At 42.8% G+C, this 19,308-nt stretch overlaps 1 protein-coding gene across 9 annotated transcripts in view; it reads right to left on the bottom strand.

Moving 5' to 3' along the window:
• Nucleotides 1-19,308, bottom strand: part of CLEC16A (C-type lectin domain containing 16A) — a 1,646,984-nt gene that overhangs the window by 1,606,029 nt on the left and 21,647 nt on the right. For 7 of the 9 annotated variants that reach the window (XM_073591184.1, XM_073591186.1, XM_073591187.1 and 4 more), the window contains one exon: nucleotides 5,956-6,084. The exons of the other annotated variants lie outside the window; for them this stretch is intronic. In XM_073591184.1, the coding sequence (XP_073447285.1) occupies nucleotides 5,956-6,084 (129 nt within the window). Of the gene's footprint in view, nucleotides 1-5,955; nucleotides 6,085-19,308 lie in introns of those variants that run through there. 9 annotated transcript variants of the gene reach the window in all.

Here is a 19,308-nt window from a genome sequence, read left to right as displayed (position 1 = left end):
ATATGTGAAACAGTGATAGAGTGCTTGAATCAAAAGCGGATATTCATCTTACATAAAAAATATGTCCCAAATAATAAAGTGCTTGTGTATCAAAAAGTGATGAGATGTGATCACATGCTCAAAAAACTGTTCTTGAAATTTGTGAAGACAATTGCTACCACCATCCAGGTACCCACCTAGGGGTGTGCCCTAGCAGCTCACCTTAAACAAAGATCACAACAGGTCTAGTGGCGCTTTGGTATAAACATCCTTCGCAGCAATTCATGTTCCACTCTCCTCCCCTGCATCGAAAACAACAGCTGGTCTGACAAAGCTTTAACCACTTCCCGACCGCCTCACGCAGATATACTGCGGCAGAAGGGCACGTACAGGCAGATACACGTACCTGTATGTTGCCCTTTAGGAGGCGGCTCGCGCGCGCCCACTGGGAGCTCCGTGACCGCGGGGATACCCGCGATCGTCTCACAGTGAGGAAGAACAGGGAGATACTAATGTAAACAAGCATCGCCCCAATCGGGAGTGGTGATCAGTGACGTGTCACACACATCCCCTCCCCCACCACAGTTAGAATCCCTCTCTAGGACACACTTAACCCCTACAGCGCCACCTAGTGGTTAACCCCTTCACTGCCAGTGACATTTTTACACTAATCAATGCAATTTTTTAGCATTGATCGCTGTATTAATGCCAATGGTCCCAAAAAGGTGTCAAAATTGTCTGATGTGTCACAGTCAAAAATCGTTGATCGCCGCCATTACTAGTAAAAAAAAAAAATTAACAAAAAAAATGCCATAAAACTATCCCCTATTTTGTAGACGCTATAACTTTTGTGCAAACCAAACGCTTATTGCGTTTTTTTTACCAAAAATATGTAGAAGAATACATATCCGCCTAAACTGAGGAAAAAAAATTGTTTTTTTATATATTTTTTGGGGATATTTATTATAGCAAAAAGTAAAAAATAATGCTTTCTTTTCAAAATTGTTGCTATTTTTTTGTTTATAGCGCAAAAAATAAAAACCGCAGAGGTGATCAAATACCACCAAAAGAAATCTCTATTTGTGGGAAAAAAAAAGAACGTCAATTTTGTTTGGGAGCCACGTCGCACGACCGCGCAATTGTCAGTTAAAGCGACGCAGTGCCGAATTGCAAAAAGTGCTCTGGTCTTTGGCCAGCCAAATGGTCCAGGGTTTAAGTTGTTAATATAGGGATCCTTTATGGAAAATCACATTCCACTCTCCTTACAGCATAAACCCAGGGATAAATATCCGCTCTACTGTATTGGATCTCCTACTCTCCTCCATTCACAGGCCATACAAGACAAATAAGAACTCCATAGTGTAGTAATTTCACAGAAGAAAGGGTTTTATTAAAACATAATACCTTACATCTAGGTTAAAAGCAAGCAGTAGCAATAAAATGCCTAGTTCCTGGTCTCGGCTGTTAGCGGAAGTGATGCCACCCGCTCCTCCTACACGATCCTGATTCTTAAAAGACACATGACTTTCAGGATCGTGTGAATGGAGGAGTTCCAATACAGCATAGTGGATATTTATCCCTGAGTTTATGATATAAAAAGGAGAGGAGTGTGGAATGTGATTTTCCATAAAGGATCCATATAATAAAGCCTGGTCAGACCAGCTGTGGCTTTCAATGCAGGAGAGAATGGAACATGAACTGCTGCTCAGGATATTTATACGAAAGCACCACTAGACCTGTTGTGGTCTTTGTTTAGGGTGAGCTGCTAGGGTACACCCCTGGTGGATACCTGGATGGTGGAAGCAAAAAGGGTTCACAACTTTCCAGAACTGTTTTTTGAGCACGTGATCTTCACATCTCATCACTTTGATGCACAAGCACTTTATTATTTGGGACATTTTAATATTTTTTTATGTAAAATCAGAAGAATTTTACATTCATTTTGATTCAAGCACTCTCACTGTTTCACATATTACTGTACTTTTTGAAATTGGGATTAGTCATGTATGCGTATTTGCCTATTTCTGCTGTTTAGCTTCTTTAATTAGTGCACTCTATCACGGTTTCACATATCGCATATTATTGCAATTTTTGTTTGGCGTTTTCTTGAAATTATGGATAGGCATTCATGCAAATTTGTCTATTTTTGCTGCATAGCTTCTTGAATTAGCGCACCAATTTTATTATTTGTTGTTGACATTGTAATCTTGTGATTGCTATGACCAATCATAGTGATCAGAGGAGCAGCCAGGTACCAAGCACAGTGATACGCTGTGTAAACTGGACACAGTGGTCACGGGGGCACGCTAGCGCGCAAGTGCTATGCGACGTACAAATACATCACCTAGTCTGGCTGTGCCACCCTGCCATAGTAAATGTACTGTGGGCAGATGGCAACTGGTTAAAGCCAATTTCCAGCTTTTAGTGAAGTTTAAATAGTTTGTTTGGCCCAAACGAACTATTACCTTCACTAAGATGCAGCAGCTGGGATGGTTGTATAAACTGCACATTAGCACATTATGGAATAGGGTCTTTATATACTGTTCTGTACTATTAATTCTTTTAGATCTATAAACTAGTTAACTCTGTGGTTGCATGATACCTTGAGGACTTTATTATAAGCATTTTCCCTAAAACAATGATTATAGGACACGGATCCAGTTTTTACTGGGGGCCTAGGATACACTTTCTAACAGAGCTACATGACTCCAAATTTAGGAACTGATTGGTATTATTTTTATTTGCTTTAAAATTGCAGAAGATTTGTTTGACCGGTGACAACATACAGTGCCTTGAAAAAGTATTCATACCCCTTGAAATTTTCCACATTTTGTCATGTTACAACCAAAAATGTAAATTAATTTGCTGAAGAAAGGCATCCCCACCACATTACACTGCCATCACCATGTTTCACGGTGGGGATGGTGTGTTCAGGGTGATGCGCAGTGATAGTTTTTCACCACACATAGCGTTTTTCTTTTAGGCCAAAAAGTTCAATTTTGGTCTCATCTGACCAGAGCACCTTCTTTCACATGTTTGCTGTGTCCCCAACATAGCTTCTCGCATACTGCAAACTGGACTTCTTATGGCTTTCTTTCAACAATGGCTTTCTTCTTGCCACTCTTCCATAATACGCCAGATTTGTGGAGTGCACGATTAATAGTTGTCCTGTGGACAGATTTTCCCACCTAAGCTGTGGATCTCTGCAGCCCCTTCACAGTTACCATGGGCCTCTTGGCTGCTTTTCTGGTTAATGCTCTCCTTGCCAGGCCTGTCAGTTTAGGTGGACAGCCAATGTTTAGGTAGGTTTGTAGTTGTGCCATACCCTTTCAATTTTCAGATGATGTTCAAATCTTGGAATTTTTTTTTTAGAACCTAACCCTACTTAAAACGTTATCCCTGACCTGTCTGGTGTGTTCCTTGGCCTTCATGATGCTGTTTGTTCACAAAGGTTCTCTAACAAACCCCTGAGGGCATCACAGAACAGCTGTATTTATATTGAGATTAAATTACACACAGGTGGACTGTATTTACTAATTAGTTGACTTTTTTTTTTTTCCAAAGAGGGTACGGTTTACAACCCAAGTAGATCACATAAGACATAAGATATGATCAGGTAACAGAAAAAAGGGTCACAAACAAATTTACATATCAACAGACCCAGTAATACACAGTACAAGTGAGCATGTGAAATATAAGTTTCAAAATTAATTGACAGTGGGTAGAGCTGGAGGAACTTACAAGTATTCGGTGACTTCTGAAGGCAATTGGTTCCATTAGATTTTAGTTAGGGGTATCAGGGTAAAGGGAGATGAATACAAATGCACACCACACTTTTCAGATATTTGTAAAAAAATTTTGAACACCCATTTATCATTTTCCTTCCACTTCATAATTCTGCGTCACTTTGTGTTGATCTATTACATAAAAGCCCAATGAAATACATTTACGTTTTTGGTTGTAACATGACAAAATGTGGAACATTTCAAGGGGCATGAATACTTTTTTCCAAGGCACTGTATAATATATACCTGTACATAAAATATAAAATCTTTTTAATGTAATGTAGTTTATGCTCTACATAGTAACGCAAGAGAAATGTATACAACTGTCCATGTAGTATCCATATTTATCAGTAATCAGTAGAACAGCTAATGCAACGCACAATATGACTTGTTAGATTTAAATGGCAGTGTTGCTTCAAAGCTAGCACAGTCATTATCCTTTAACCTAGCCTGTGCAATATTTATGAAAAGCTGATTTTCTGCCAATGTCATCTACATCAGTGGTCATCAACCCTGTCCTCAGGGCCCACTAACAGGCCAGGTTTGCAAGATAACTGAAATACAGGTGATATCATTTGCTGCTCAGTGATTGCAGTATTCTAGTCTGTATCTCCCCAAGGTAATACATAAAACCTGGACTGTTAGTGGGCCTGAGGACAGGGTTGATGACCACTGATCTACATGTTCCCAATTCATACACACACAGCTCCAACAAACTGATCACAGCAGGTGATTCAGAGTCCTGTCCAGCTGCTCAAAGGATAGGTTTTCATTCCTTCCCTGCATGCTATAAATGAAAAATTGTTACTTTCCCTTTAAAGTGTTTGTAAAGGTTCAAAGAAAAAATAAAATAAAAACAAACATGTCATACTTGCCTACTCTGTGCAATGGTTTTGCACAGGGCAGCCCCGATCCTCCTCTTCTCAGGTCCCCCGCCGATGCTCCTGGCCCCTCCCCCCTGATGAGAGCCCCATAGATAGCCACTTGTATGTGCTTGCTCCCAAGCTGCCTCTGTGTCTACAAGAAACAGGGCACTGTCCCAGTCCCCCCTTACTGGCTGTGACTGACAGCAGGGGGAGCCAATGGCACCTGCTGCAGTATCTCAGCTAATGAGGAGGCAGAGACCCGGGAGAGCTTCTGCTCGTATGCTGAATCAGGCTCAGGTGAGTATAAGGGGGGCTGCGAGGGTAGCTGCACACTTAAGTTTTTTTGTTTTTTTTTAAAAAACCTTCAGACTTTACAACCACTTTAACTGCTGGAGAAATAGGCCACCAGAAATGAATGCAAAAGAAAAGTTTGTGCCTTTTCCCAGACCAACACCTTTCAGAGCATTGTCCTGCAATGCTGACAGGTCCCCAGCACACACATTGCTTACTCAGTAGGTGACAACATCCTGGAACCTTCCTTTTTCAGTGTTCATGTCCTTACCATACATTCATATATATTCAACACACATTGCATATACTGCCCTTTGCATACATTTTGTAATTTTTCTTCTGCACATACTGCACGCTGTCATTCCCTTAACAGTCCTCTATTGCAAAATGTTGCACATTGCCATACCCTCCACAACAGCTGCTCTCCTGTCCTTACTCACCCTTGCCATGCTCTCCTGCTCATACCAAATCCTGTCACACCCTCCAGGACTCCTCTCTTGCACATACGGCATCTGTGATCCCCTTCAATGTTTTTTTCCAGCTCACTATCATACTGAGAATACAGATTATGAAAATAAATATACATAAAATATGTACTGCTGAATGGCACTCTTGTGACAGCATATGCTGGGTGCACTTTAAACCTTTTCTTCTAGGAAAGAGTTGTACTGAAATCAAATTTGTCTTCAAGATGAGGAATTTACAGTGATCACCAAACATGCTGTACATTGCATATACTACGTACCCCAAACTGCTGCACCTTGTACACTGTGTTGAACATTTATATCATGGGAAGTTCTCCAGGAATGCAGAATTTCATCCCAAATTTCATTACAAAATGGACATACAATTGCCATTCACTATCTAAATTTAAATATGTTTAAATTGTTAAACTAGAGCGACAAGGAAATGCAATTTACAACATTGATTACGTTAACTTTACATTTATTATTCTACTGTGTGTTATTCCTACAGAAAATGTCAAAGTATGAGTAACATTTGTTTAAAACCAGTAAGCCTTAAATACCACTTACTCAAAAACAGAGCTGTCATTCTGATCCCCCCAGATGAGAATCTCTGTGATGGAACGAATTGTTTCCACTAATAAATTGCGATTTTGATCAGTGACAGTGGTGTTCTTCGTTAAAACATGGTACATGTATCTAGAAAGCAAAAAAAGGCAAGTTGGGAAATTCTGAAACATACCCAACAGATAACTATAAAAACCCCCGACTGACTTACCTGTAACAGTATTTCCATGAATGTTCCAGGACAGCTTACTTGGAGAGAGGATTGGCTCAGCCCTTTACAGGAAACAAATCAGAAAATGTTTAAAAGGCCCCTGCCTTGTACATCAGTTGTTTAGAAGAAAGAGAAGACTGCCACCAACGAGCACAAGGGAAGAATTCACAAAAAAAAAAAAATACCCCATCTAGAACGTGTAAAATCACCCCCACCAAGCTGAATAAAAGACTTAATAAAAAGGTGAGAATATGGACGCTGTTCTGGAAGATTCAGGGAAATATTGTTACCGTTAAGCCTAACAGGAGTTTTCACCCTTCATCTTCCAGGACAGCTTACTTGGGGAGGATAAGCAAGATTCCATACCTTAGGGAGGGACCACAGCCTTAGGAACTTTCATGCCAAAACAAAAGGTTACTGGCTGGAGAGCATCTGAACGCTATAGTGTTTGATAAAGGCATGCAAAGAAAACAGCTGCTTTAGAAATCTCTTCCCATGAGCCTCCTGCCCTTTTGCCGATAAAGTGGCCAAGGACCTAGTAGAATGAGCTCTGAACCCTGTAGGAGGGGCCTGACAGGAAAATCTATAAGTGCAGAGGATCAGGTCTCTAATCTATCTAGAGATGGAACGAACGTCTGGATGCTTTAGTACCCTTTTTGGGACCGTCAAACAAAATCAAAAGTGGAGAAAAATTCCCTAGAAACCCGTAAATAATGAAGTAAACATCTCCTGACATCAGGAAAGCTAAACCTTTCTTCCTCATTCTTAGGAAAGCTACAAAAACTAGGTAAAATAGCCTCATGTAACCTAAGAAAAGGAAATTAGGAACTAGTCTTGATGGTCTAGGGTGACCATATAGGCACCTGGAAGCAAAAGATTTCTTACTGCATAAAAGCTTTTTATGCAAAATATTCTGAACTCCAGAAATTTGTTCAACAGACTTAAAGGTGAAAGGCAAATTAAATGGTGCATATTACCCTTGTGCTTCCATGCCTTTTCTTGTTTTTCTCAGTCCTTAAGTTTTTGCAGTAGACTTTAACCCTTTGCCGACCGGCTCCTACCGATATACATAGGCAAAGTGGCACGGGTGCGCAAAACAATGTACCCGTACGTCATCGGCGGCTATCGGGCACGTACGCGCCCATCGCGGGAGGGTGCACGCAGACTGGATGTCCGCTGGTGGCTCGCGATCGTGACACTGAGAGGCAGAACGGGGAGATGTAAACAAGGCATTTCCCTGTTCTGTCTAGCAACATGACAGGGATCTACTGCTCCCAGTGATCAGGAGCAGTGATCAGGAGCAGTGATCTCTGTCATGTTCTCGTGAGCCCATCCCCCTACAGATAGAACAAGCCCAGGGAACACACTTAACCCCTTGATCACCCCCTAGTGTTCAACTCCTTCCCTGCCAGTGACATTTACACAATAATCAGTGTATTTTTAAAGCACTGATCGCTGTATAAATACCAATGGTCCCAAAATAGTGTCAAAAGTGTCCGATCTGTACGCCGGAATCACAATAAAAATCGCAGATCACCGCCATTACTAGTACAAAAAAAAAATTATAGAAATGCCATAATTCTATCCCCTATTTTTAAGACGCGATAACTTTTGTGCAAACCAATCAATATACGCTTATTTCGATTCTTTTTTTACCAAAAATATGTAGAAGAATATATATCGGCCTAAACTGAGGAAGAAATTAGTTTTTTTATATTTTTTTGGGATATTTATAACAAAAATTAAAAATTATTGCTTTTTTTTCAAATTATTCACTCTTTTTTGTTTATAGCGCAAAAAATAAAAACCGCAGAGCTGAACAAATACCACCAAAAGAAAGCTCTATTTGTGTGGGAAAAAAAAAGGATAATTTTGTTAGGGTACAAAGTCGCACGACCATGCAATTGTCAGTTAAAGTGACGCAGTGCCGTATCGCAAAAAAGGGCTTGGTCAGGAAGGGGGTAAATCCTTCCGGGTTGAAGTGGTTAAGTGTCAGGAAGTGACCACTCCAGTAATCTGCCCACTCTTTCAGTTCCCTCATTCTCTCACACACCTAAGCATCATATTACTAAATAGAGGTCGACCGATATATCGGCCGATATTTGGCTTTTTTTACTTAATCGGCATCCGCCGATTGTGCTGATAAAAAAAGCCGATTCAGCGGGACTTGCAAATGACTTCTGTAATTGAAGTCAATTGCAAGTTGTCTGAAGTTTTCTTCTCTACTCCTCTGGGCAGCCTGCCAAGTCTGATAAGAAGATACATTGTATCTCTTTCAGGTTCTTTTATCAATAGACTGAACTCCATGGAGAAGTTATCAGTTTAACCATTTAAAGACTAAATCTTTTCTGACACTTGTTGCTTACAAGTAAAAATCCTGTATTTTCTGCTATAAAATCACTTAGAACCCCCAAACATTATATATATGCAGTAAAGTTAGCCCATTTTTTTTTCGTCCAAAAGTTTTGATTACCTGTTTTTGTGTATTTAATATTTAAGATAGTTATTTTTTTTTTAATCTAAATTCTACATACAAGTGAACTGATTGGAGGTTTGTTTTGTTTAATAAATGTTTAAATATAAAAAATTTTCTGTATCACTTATTACTTAAGGTTGCTTTCACACTGGAGCGGGCATGCGTTGACGGTAAAATGCTGTTAATTTTAGCGGCGCTTTACCGTCATTTTAGCGGCGCTATTCGGCTTCTAGCGGGGCGCTTATAACCCAGCTAGCGGCCGAAGAAGGGGTTAAATGCGCCCCTGAAGCGCTGCTGCCGAAACGCTTTGCAGGCGCTTCGGCAGCGGTGCGCATTCATTTCAATGGGCAGGAGTGGTGGAGGAGCGGTATACACCGCTCCAAAGATGCTGCTTGCAGGACTTTTTTTTTAACATCCTGCCAGCGCATCGCCTCAGTGTGAAAGCACTCGAGCTTTCACACAGACAGCAGGGGAGCCGTTTTACAGGCGCTATTTTTAGCCCAAAAGCACCTGAAAAACTCCCCAGTGTGAAAGGGGTCTAACTGTTAGATTTTATGAGATGAAGGGAAAAAAAAAAAAAAAAAAAATCGGCCTAATATATCAGCCCAAAAAAATCGGCATCATATATCGGCCATCGGCCACCGCGATTTCTAAATATCGGCTTTGGCATCGGCCATAGAAAAACCCATATCGGTCGACCTCTATTACTAAAGGCATGTGTTTGCTCAGGATCGTCTGTCAGGCAAGAGGAGGGAAGGGGGGGGGGGGGAGACGAGCTATGCTGTGTGAACTCTAGGGAGGGAGCACCAGACAATCAATCACAGAGAGAAGGAAGGGGGTGGATTCAGACTCCCATTGTCAGTACCACACTTCATGAAAGTCTGTAGCCAATTCCACAGGTCATTAACCCTATTTTAACAGAAAGTGTGCACTTCTCAGAGTGCAGGAAAGCTCTGTAAGCACCAGTAGTTCATAAGGATTGAGATTAAAGCAAAAAAAAAAAAAACAAAAACCTATAAACCTTTTAAAATTGATCATGTAAAACTTGCTGGAAGACTTCCGGAGAAGGAAAACGTGAGAGTAGAACCCATGAAATTTCTGATCTGCTGGGGCAATTACTTTTTCTAATTCCCAATGGCAAATCAAGTCTAACATTGCCCTTTCTTGGTCTCTCAGCAGCCAAGTGATAAAAAAAGCCTTTGGGGTAGAGGAATGCTGAATTCTAATCCGATTTTATGATCTGAAGGAGAAACAAGTTTTCTGTCACTTCTGCCCACTGACAAGCAGGGTGGATAAAAAAAAAAAATATTTCCAAAATATTTTGGAAAAAATCTGGTTTTAGATTTAAAATCGGATTTTTGATTTATATCAAATCAATTTTGATAAAACGTTTTTGAAGAAAAAAAAAATCAAAAGAGATAGTTTTCTATTTAAGATACAATAATTTTGTTTATTCAGGATGAAATGGAGCTTAGTTATGTAGCATGAGGCTGTATATTCTCCAATATTTACATTTTTTGGTAAACTTATTCAATGAATCCAAGCTCTCCACGCTGAGATTGATGCATTCACACAATTTCACAGTAACCATGAGATAAAAAAAGTTCAGGAATATTGCTTTATCCCATTGTTTTGAAAATCTATGTACACTAAAAACTGTATGATTGATTTTTTTCTGATATTTCTGTTTTACTAATCTGACAGCTTAATTTTTCTAAATCGGAAACCTTCTTTTTGTTTACAAATATTACAGATTCTAACTTCTAACAAGAATAAGTGCTTACATTTAAAGAACACCTGTCATTTGACAGCCATTATGGCAGGACCTGTTAGCGGGCATCCACTTACCTGCTGCCGCCACGTCCCTCACCTTGTTGAGTCACTGCTGCATCACCAGCTGTTCCATTAAAGTGAATGGGACGGTCGATGAGCCGCTGCGGGACAGAGATGACAGTTGCTCTTTAACCACTTACCCCATCCCGGCCCAAGAAGCGACCGCATACGTGAGTAGCGCCTGCATATGAAAACAGTAGTCAAACCACACATGTGCGGTATCGCCGCGATCGGTAGAGCGAGAGCAATAATTCTAGCCCTAGACCTCATCTAACGTAAAACATGCAGCCTGTAGAATTTTTTCAACATCGCCTATGGAGATTTTTGAGGGTAAAAGTTTGACGCCACTCCACGAGCGGGCGCAATTCTGAAACGTGACATGTTAGGTATCAATTTACTCGACGTAACATTAGATTTCACAAAATAAAAAAATTTGAACTTTACTGTTGTCTTATTTTTTTTATCCAAAAAAGTGAATTTTAACCAAAAAGAGTGCACTTGTAAGACCGCTGCGCAAATACGGTGTGAAAAAAAGTATTGCAATGACCGCCATTTTATTCTCTAGGGTGTTAGAAAAAAAATATATAAAGTTTGGGGGTTCTAAGTAATTTTCTAGCAAAAAAACCTGTTTTAAACATGTAAACACCTAAATTCCAAAACGAGGCTAGTCCTTAAGTGGTTAAAAATGATGATTTAAATCAAGCCTTTTTACTAGCGATTTAAATGCATTTAAATCATGATTTAAATCGAATCCACCCTGCTGACAAGCAAACTGGGATAATCTTCCTCCTATCCCTGGCCTGGCATCATTGTGCACTTTTGGCAGGGGCTGAAGGAGTAAAGAGTGCCCCACCTTTGTCTTTGTTCCTTATTAACCACTTCCAGCCCAGGGACGACATATGACGTTGACTACCTCTGACCGTCGGATGTAAACAAAACCAAGATCTCGGCTGGAAAACATCTGATCTTTTTTTTTTTTTTTATCTGATGCTTTCCCACATCTCACCATAAAGAGGACCTGTCACGCACCATTCCTATTACAAGGGATGTTTAAATTCCTTGTAATAGAAATAAAATTGATCAAACAAAAATTTAAAGAGAAAGTGTCAAAATAAAAAAGTTAAAGTCGCACCCGCATATGTAAACACCGTTCAAACCACACATGAGGTATCACCGCGTGTATTAGAGCAAGAGCAACAATTCTAGCACTAGACCTCCTCTAACTCTAAACTGGTAACTGTAAAAAAAAATTAAAGCGTCGCCTATGGAGATTTTTAAGTAGCAAAGTTTGGCGCCATTCCACAAGTGTGCGCAATTTTAAAGCGTGACATGTTTTACTATTTACTCGGCGTAACATCATCTTTCACATTATCCAAAAAAAAAAAAAAAAAACTGGGCTTACTTTAATGTTTTATTTTTTAATTCATGAAATCAAAAAAAACGTATTTAAAAAATTGTTGCGCAAATACCATGTGACATAAAAAGTTGCAACGACTGCCACTTTATTCCCTAGGGTGTAACAGATTATAAAGGAAAAAAATTGCGCTAGGTGCGTGAAAAAAAAAAAACTAAAAAAAAAAAAAAAAAAAACACGCAAGTTACTAAAATAAACCGTGAAGGATATCCTGCTGCTAGGCACTATAACCCAGCTATAGGGCACAAAGAGATAAATGTATAAATAAGAGTGCAGCGCCGGATAACAGACCAATATTGAATATAATGTGTATGTTTACACTAATGTAAAGTGTATATAATTAATCATAATCAAAAATAAAAAACATCCAGTGAAAAAGTAATCCATACGTAATTATTGTGTTAGAAAAAATACGTGCATAATAAAAACACAAAATGTGGCAACAATAAAGTTCATAAGTGAAGGTGTCCCAACAAAAGAATTCCAGTACAGGACCCTGGGTCTGTGTTCTCGACCACTTGTGCTGCCCGTCACCTTTCAATAAACAATGGAGGCTTACCAGAAAGCCCGCGACCACCCTTCTCAGGGGGGTCAAATCAGGCTTAGTAGAAACGGCAGGGACACTGTTGAGGACTCACTTCCCTCACGGGTGACCAGCTGGCATCAATAAGGAATACCTTCCATAGCACACTCACAGGAGACAGGTGCTGCACACCAATGGATGACCGAGGGGACAGGAGCTGCACGCCGATGAATAGCCACTTCCACAGCATTCAATGGATTATCCAAGAAAGGGAGGGAAGAAAAAAAACCCAGTAGTGCAGAGATTCCTTTGATGGTTTATTTAAACAAAAGTCCCAATACAGTAAAACGTTCCTTGCAAGGATACAGATAAAATGCTCTGCTAGTATCTTTAAAAACAAATTGTGCATGCGCCGTGCGTGTATACGCAACAAACCCTATGACCGTTTCGTCACAACTGACGTCATCAAGGGTACATCAGGGGTCAACCATGCTAAAACTAAAATACCTGCATCTATAGCCAACATTCTAACACTAACATATCTAGCCCTGCAAAGAAAAAAAATCCAGTATACATACCTTTTCTGCAGGCGTTCCGACCCGATCTCCAGCAGCTGAAGCTCTGATCCCACGCTGAGCTATCATCCGCGGCTTCGCTGTGTGGGCGGGTGCAGAGGACAAATCCGACAACAGAAGCCCCATAGCAAGTCTATGGGCGACGTCACTCCCCATTCATTTCCCAGCCGTTGTCGGACGCAAACTCAGCTCAGATAGGTTAGTGTTAGAATGTTGGTGGCTATAGATGCAGGGATTTTAGTTTTAGCATGGACTTCCACTTTACCTGAGCCTGCTGCAGCGTCAGCCAAAAACGCATGGATTTATCTACCAATGGGGGGGGACTCTAATTTCTTCTACTGGAGTATCAGAAGATAGCAAACGGTCCAGTCTCTGAACCCAGGAGTCCAACTTCTTCGCTACACATGTGGAGGTGAGAGCCAGGCCTAGGGAAAAAGCTGAAGAAACCCAAGCCTTCTGCAGCAAGGAATCAGATTTTCATTCTATCTCATACTTAAGGACACCCGAGTCATCAAATGAGAAACACATTTTTAGAAAATTTGGGAGAGGGAAACATCCAGTTTAGGGCATTTTAAAAAATGTCTCGGTTCTAGGTTTATGCACCTGTAAACCCCTATACTTTCTGTCCTGAACCAAAGAGGTTCTTCAATCTGCTCAAAAGTGTAGATAGCCTTTTGTTTTATCGACCTCCTCTACCGGAAAAAATTACCTAGCAGAGCTACCAAGCTCCTCAGTCTCTGAGAAGGAACCTCCTTCAGACGCTGAGGCTGAATTGTCGCCCTCTTCCAAGTCAGAGACTGCCTGCGAACTAATAGTCTCTAATTCTAAAGGGAGAAGTGACCTAGCTGAGACAGAAGGTTCCTTTAACCGTGATAGAGGTAGAAAGACTACAAAAGAATGAAAAAATAAACACCATCTTTCATGGAGAACATGAACTCCTTTAAGCATGCAGATGACTCAGAACCTGCCACAACTGATATACAGCTGTATAAGCTTGTTACAGGTGTCAAGCAGCTTGTTCCTGCAATTCCCACATATTTTCTTAGGGGGCTTGACAGGCTGGAAAAGAACAAAACATTTCCAGGACTGAGAAACTATGAATAAGATGATTTGTCACCCTTGTTATAAAAGCAGAGAAGAGAGGTCACATACCTTGGGAGCAGAATTTGAGGTAAAGGCAGATCTTGGCTCTGCTAAAGTGGGAGCTCTGTCCGCTTCTGGGTTGCTGTTGGGGTCCATAGCACCCAGTACTTTCTTCTGCCCAATTAGCTGCTGCCAGAGCAACTATACAGCCACCATGACCAGATAGGGGAAAGTCAGGCCACAACCCGTGAACGGCATGGCCAAAAGCAGCGGTCGCCCAGTCTGAAGTTTTAAAAGATGCCTAACGCCGGGAAATAAAAGCTTTGTGTATGGAAATGCTACATGTTACTTCCAGTTTTGGCACCATCTTGCCACGTCACTGGAAATACGTCATCCGGCACCATCTTAGTACATCAGGAGAACCGAGGAAGCTGGCAAACAGCTACTCTGAAGGCAAAGGGACAACTACTGTCACCCTCCTAAAAACCCCAGTAGCACCACAACAGAAGCACCTCCAGAGGCTGCCAGATCAGCTGTGGTAGTTGGCTCCAAAACAAATGAAGGCAAGAACCACACAAAAAGGGGGAAACTTCCAGCATTAATACACAGAGCATAGGCACACCTAGTCTGAGCACCAGGAGGTAGGTCCAATAGCCACAGCCACCAGCCCTTAGTAACAAAACATACATTGCAGTGTGTACTCCTGGAGGGTCTGGGAACACAAAACCACTGAGGTACAAGGGAGGGTCTTTTAAACTTTTTCAGATTTTTGATTCCTGTAGAGGGTGGAGCCAATCATCTCTCCAAGTAAGCCGGCTTGGAAGATGGAAAGGGAAAGCATAGCTCACATTAAAGCTGCACGATTCTGGATAAAATGAGAACAACTATTTTTTTTGCTTAGAAAAAAGGATCTCGATTCACTCACGATTCTGAAGAATTCTTATTGTAAAGATTTACAACCCCTGAACATAGGTTATCAAAAAAGATGGCAATAAAATAAGACATAATACTCTTTTCTTCAATCAAATCTAAAAAAAATGTAATTAAAAATAACGTAATGTGTAAATAAATAAAAAATTAACATCAAGTTATAATTAGGGTATTTTAGTACTCGCCAACACCAATTACCCAGCTGGCAATGTTTGACAAGCTCAAATCGAGATTGCGATCTTTTAACGATTAATCGTGCAGCTCTAGTTCACATACACATAGCTTTTTATGCTCATCAGGCTACAGAGATCTCTACTAGAACACCGACAATGAATGTTTTCTTATAGATTTTAACAAGCAAAAGAGGTCAAATAAAAAGTGCATTTAGTACCATTAACATGTACATATTATTTCCAAGAGCTTTTCAGAATAGTCTCTAGCACAAAGCTAAAGATGCCCATACATTGTCCCTATACAGGCGGTCTCCGGGTTACAAACAAGATAGGGTCTGTAGGTTTGTTCTTAAGTTGAATCTGTTTGTAAGTTGGAACAGGTACATTTTTAAGTGTAGCTCCAGCCCAAAAAACTATTTTAAGCTTTTTGGATAGCATAGCATTTTGGATAGCATAGGATAGTTAACACCCCTGTAACGTTTGTTTTGCTGTTTGTGCCCCTGTTTAGGAGATTTCACCTCAATTTCTGTCCCAATGACAATTGGATTTTGAAAATTTTGGGTCGTTGTGGAAACAAGCCTTGGTGATAAAGCATCAGTGGAGACACCCTTTTCCCATAACTCTTACAGGAGTGATTTTCCTTTCCTAGGGGTAGACTTCCCCTCACTCCCTCTGTAAGTAGGTGTCTTTTGTAAGTCAGATGTTTGTAACTAGGGGACCTTCTGTATTTAAAAAGACTTAAAAAAAACCTTCTGCCTCTACAGCTCCTTTCTATTCTATGCATTAAGACCCTTTTCACAATGGGGCGCTTTGCAGGCGCTACAGCGCTAAAAAATAGCGCCTGCAAAGCGCCCTGAAACAGCCGCTGCTGGCTTTCACACTGGAGCGGTGCACTGGCAGGACGCTAAAAAGTCTTGCTAGCAGCATCATTGGAGCGGTGTATACACCGCTTGTTCACCTCTCCTGCCCATTGAAATAAATGGGGCAGCGCAGCTATACCGCCGGCATAGCGCTGCTGTAGCAGCGCTTTGCGGTGGTTTTAACCCTTTCTCTGCCGCTAGCGGGGGGGTAAAAGCACACCTCTAGCAGTCCTTTTACCGCCGGCTCCCGCACCGCCCCAGTGTGAAAGGGGACTAAGATAAAAAATAACTTTCAGTGTGTAGCAGCCCCCTCAGCACCCTCTTATAACCTACCTGAGCTCCTCTCTCCAGCGATGTCCACAATCTCCTCAGCAATCCAGGACACTCCTTCTGATTGGCTGAGAAAGAGCAGCAACGTCATTGGCTCCTGCAACTGTCAGTCAGCCAATTAGGGGAGAGAGGGGGCAGGGCTCTGTGTCTGAATGGATACATAGAGCTCTGACTCACCTTGGGTGCCCCCTGTATCAAGCTACTGGCTATGGGGCACTCAAATGATGGAGGGGCTAGGAGCAGCAAAGAGGGACCAGGGAAGAGGAGGATCCAGGATCCAGGCAAAACCAACTGCACAGAGGAAGTATAAAATGTTTGTAAAGGCTTGTGGGGGGTGGGGTTTAAATAACAATCACTTTAAAGCAGATCTCCGGGCAAAAAAAATGTTTTCCATATTCCTGTTGCTGATCTCCTACCTTCACCAACTTTGCCATCCATGTTCTTCTGTGCTCTGTAGTTCCTCTGTAATAGGCTGCTGAACTTGCTGAAAAATCATTATTGCCTGCTGACATCCTGTTTGCAAGACCGCTGGCTTCTATCCCTCTCCTAAGCTCAGCCAGCCGTCTGACACACCCCGCTGTAGTCCTCTGAAAACAAGCAGGGAGGAAGCAGACATGTTGTGGGTGGAAAGGGTCTCACAGCCCCGGTCTATGACGCCCATGGAGCAGGTGTCCTCCTTTTCCTCTCTCCTCCGTATCTTCTCCTGCCAGCAATGCGCGCCTCTACTCTGTCGCGCCCCCCCCCGCCTGCTATCTCTGTGCTTTTTGATAATAATCCCGGCTTTACACTGGTGGTCCCTGGCATGGTGGTCCCTGACAAGCGGCACTGGTGGTCCATTGACATGGTGGTCCCTGACAAGCGGTACTGGTGGTCCCTTGACATGGTGGTCCCCGACAAACGGCACTTGTTTGCATTTATATTAAATGCATTAAATTTATTACCATAATTATCAGCGTATAACACGCACTTTTTTCCCCTGAAAATAGGGGGCAAATCACGGGTGCGTGTTATACGCCGATAGTGTACCTCGAAGGGGAAGGAGGGGGATGAGCGCCACCGGAATTCACAAAGTCGTCATCTCCTGTTTACTCGGCTCACACGTCACACACACACTCCTGCCTCCGGCATTGTACCAGTGTTCTGTCTATCACAGGAGCTGGGCCAATGCGATAGCGGAGGCGAGACTGTGTTTGTGTGACTGCTGACTAAGAGCCCAGTAAACAGGAGATGGCGGCTCGGTGATTTCCTGCACTGTTCAGGCTGCACTGATAAAAGATGGTGAGGCTGCAGATGAGCATTGAGGCTAAAAATGGGCATTAATTGGGCTGCATTGATGAGATGGGCTGCAGATGGGCATTGATCAGGCCTAATTGAGGCTGCAGAAGGGCATTGATCAGGCCTAATTGATGGGAGATGAGGAGGCTGCAGATGGGCACTAATAAGGATGCATTGATGGGCACGGACCCTTATTTTAATTCAAAGTTGTTTAACCACTTGCATACCGGGCCATTGTCATATGACGTCCTGGGCTTCTCGCCGCTCCTGCGGCGATCAGGGATAAGGCGTGTCCCTCCGGATGCAGCCCATCCCAGATCAGTATAAAGAGCCAATAAAAATCTGCTCTTTACCACGTGACCGGCTGTGTCCAATCACAGCCAGTCACATGCATTTTCCACATGCACGGTGCTTGCATGAGCGACGATCAGGGATGAGGCTCGTTACACTGACACAGCCCATCCTCGATTGTGGTAAAGAGCCAATAAAATTGGCTCTTTACCACGTGACCGGCTGTGTCCAATCACAGCCGGTCACAGAATGCCAACAGACGGTGGGAACGAGCAGTTACCGGGCTCTCCTCCTCACACACTGATCGTGTGTGAGGAGGAGATTGCAGCAACAGCTCGTTACAGCCTACGGCATACACCAAACACACTAATTGCCCCCCCCAATAAAGAGAACCTGTCCCCAGCCCATCAGAGTACCCGAGTACCTGTCGCCAGGCCATCAGAGTACCCGAGTACCTGTCGCCAGGCCATCACAGTACCCGTGTACCGGTCGCCAGCCCATCAGAGTACCCAAGTACCTGTCACCAGCCCACCCGAATACCTGTCACCAGCCCATCAGAGCACCCGAGTACCTGTCGCCAGGCCATCACAGTACCCGAGTACCTGTCGCCAGGCCATCACAGTACCCGTGTACCTGTCGCCAGGCCATCACAGTACCCGTGTACCTGTCGCCAGGCCATCACAGTACCCGTGTACCTGTCGCCAGGCCATCACAGTACCCGTGTACCTGTCGCCAGGCCATCACAGTACCCGTGTACCTGTCGCCAGGCCATCACAGTACCCGTGTACCTGTCGCCAGGCCATCACAGTACCCGTGTACCTGTCGCCAGGCCATCACAGTACCCGTGTACCTGTCGCCAGGCCATCACAGTACCCGTGTACCTGTCGCCAGGCCATCACAGTACCCGTGTACCTGTCGCCAGGCCATCACAGTACCCGTGTACCTGTCGCCAGGCCATCACAGTACCCGTGTACCTGTCGCCAGGCCATCACAGTACCCGTGTACCTATCACCAGCCCATCAGAGTACCCAAGTACCTGTCACCAGCCCACCCGAGTACCTGTCACCAGCCCATCAGAGCACCCGAGTACCTGTCATCTGCCCATCAGAGCACCCGAGTACCTGTCACCTGCCCATCAGCGTACCCGAGTACCTGTCACCTGCCCATCAGCGTACCCGAGTACTTGTCACCAGCCCAGTGAAATTAACAGTTCAAAAGACTCATTATGCCTCATAGAATATACCTTGGGGGTTTGCTTTAAAAAATGAGGTCATTTTGGACCTCTCTATGTGGCCAGCCTGTGAAAAAGTCCCACAACTCACTATGCCCCTTACTAAATACCTTGGACTGTCTACTTTCCAAAAGGGGTCATTTGGGGGGTA

Source organism: Aquarana catesbeiana, linkage group LG06, assembly GCF_042186555.1.
Source record: "Aquarana catesbeiana isolate 2022-GZ linkage group LG06, ASM4218655v1, whole genome shotgun sequence".
NCBI lineage: Eukaryota > Metazoa > Chordata > Amphibia > Anura > Ranidae > Aquarana > Aquarana catesbeiana.
This window is presented reverse-complemented; position numbering and strand designations above follow the sequence as displayed.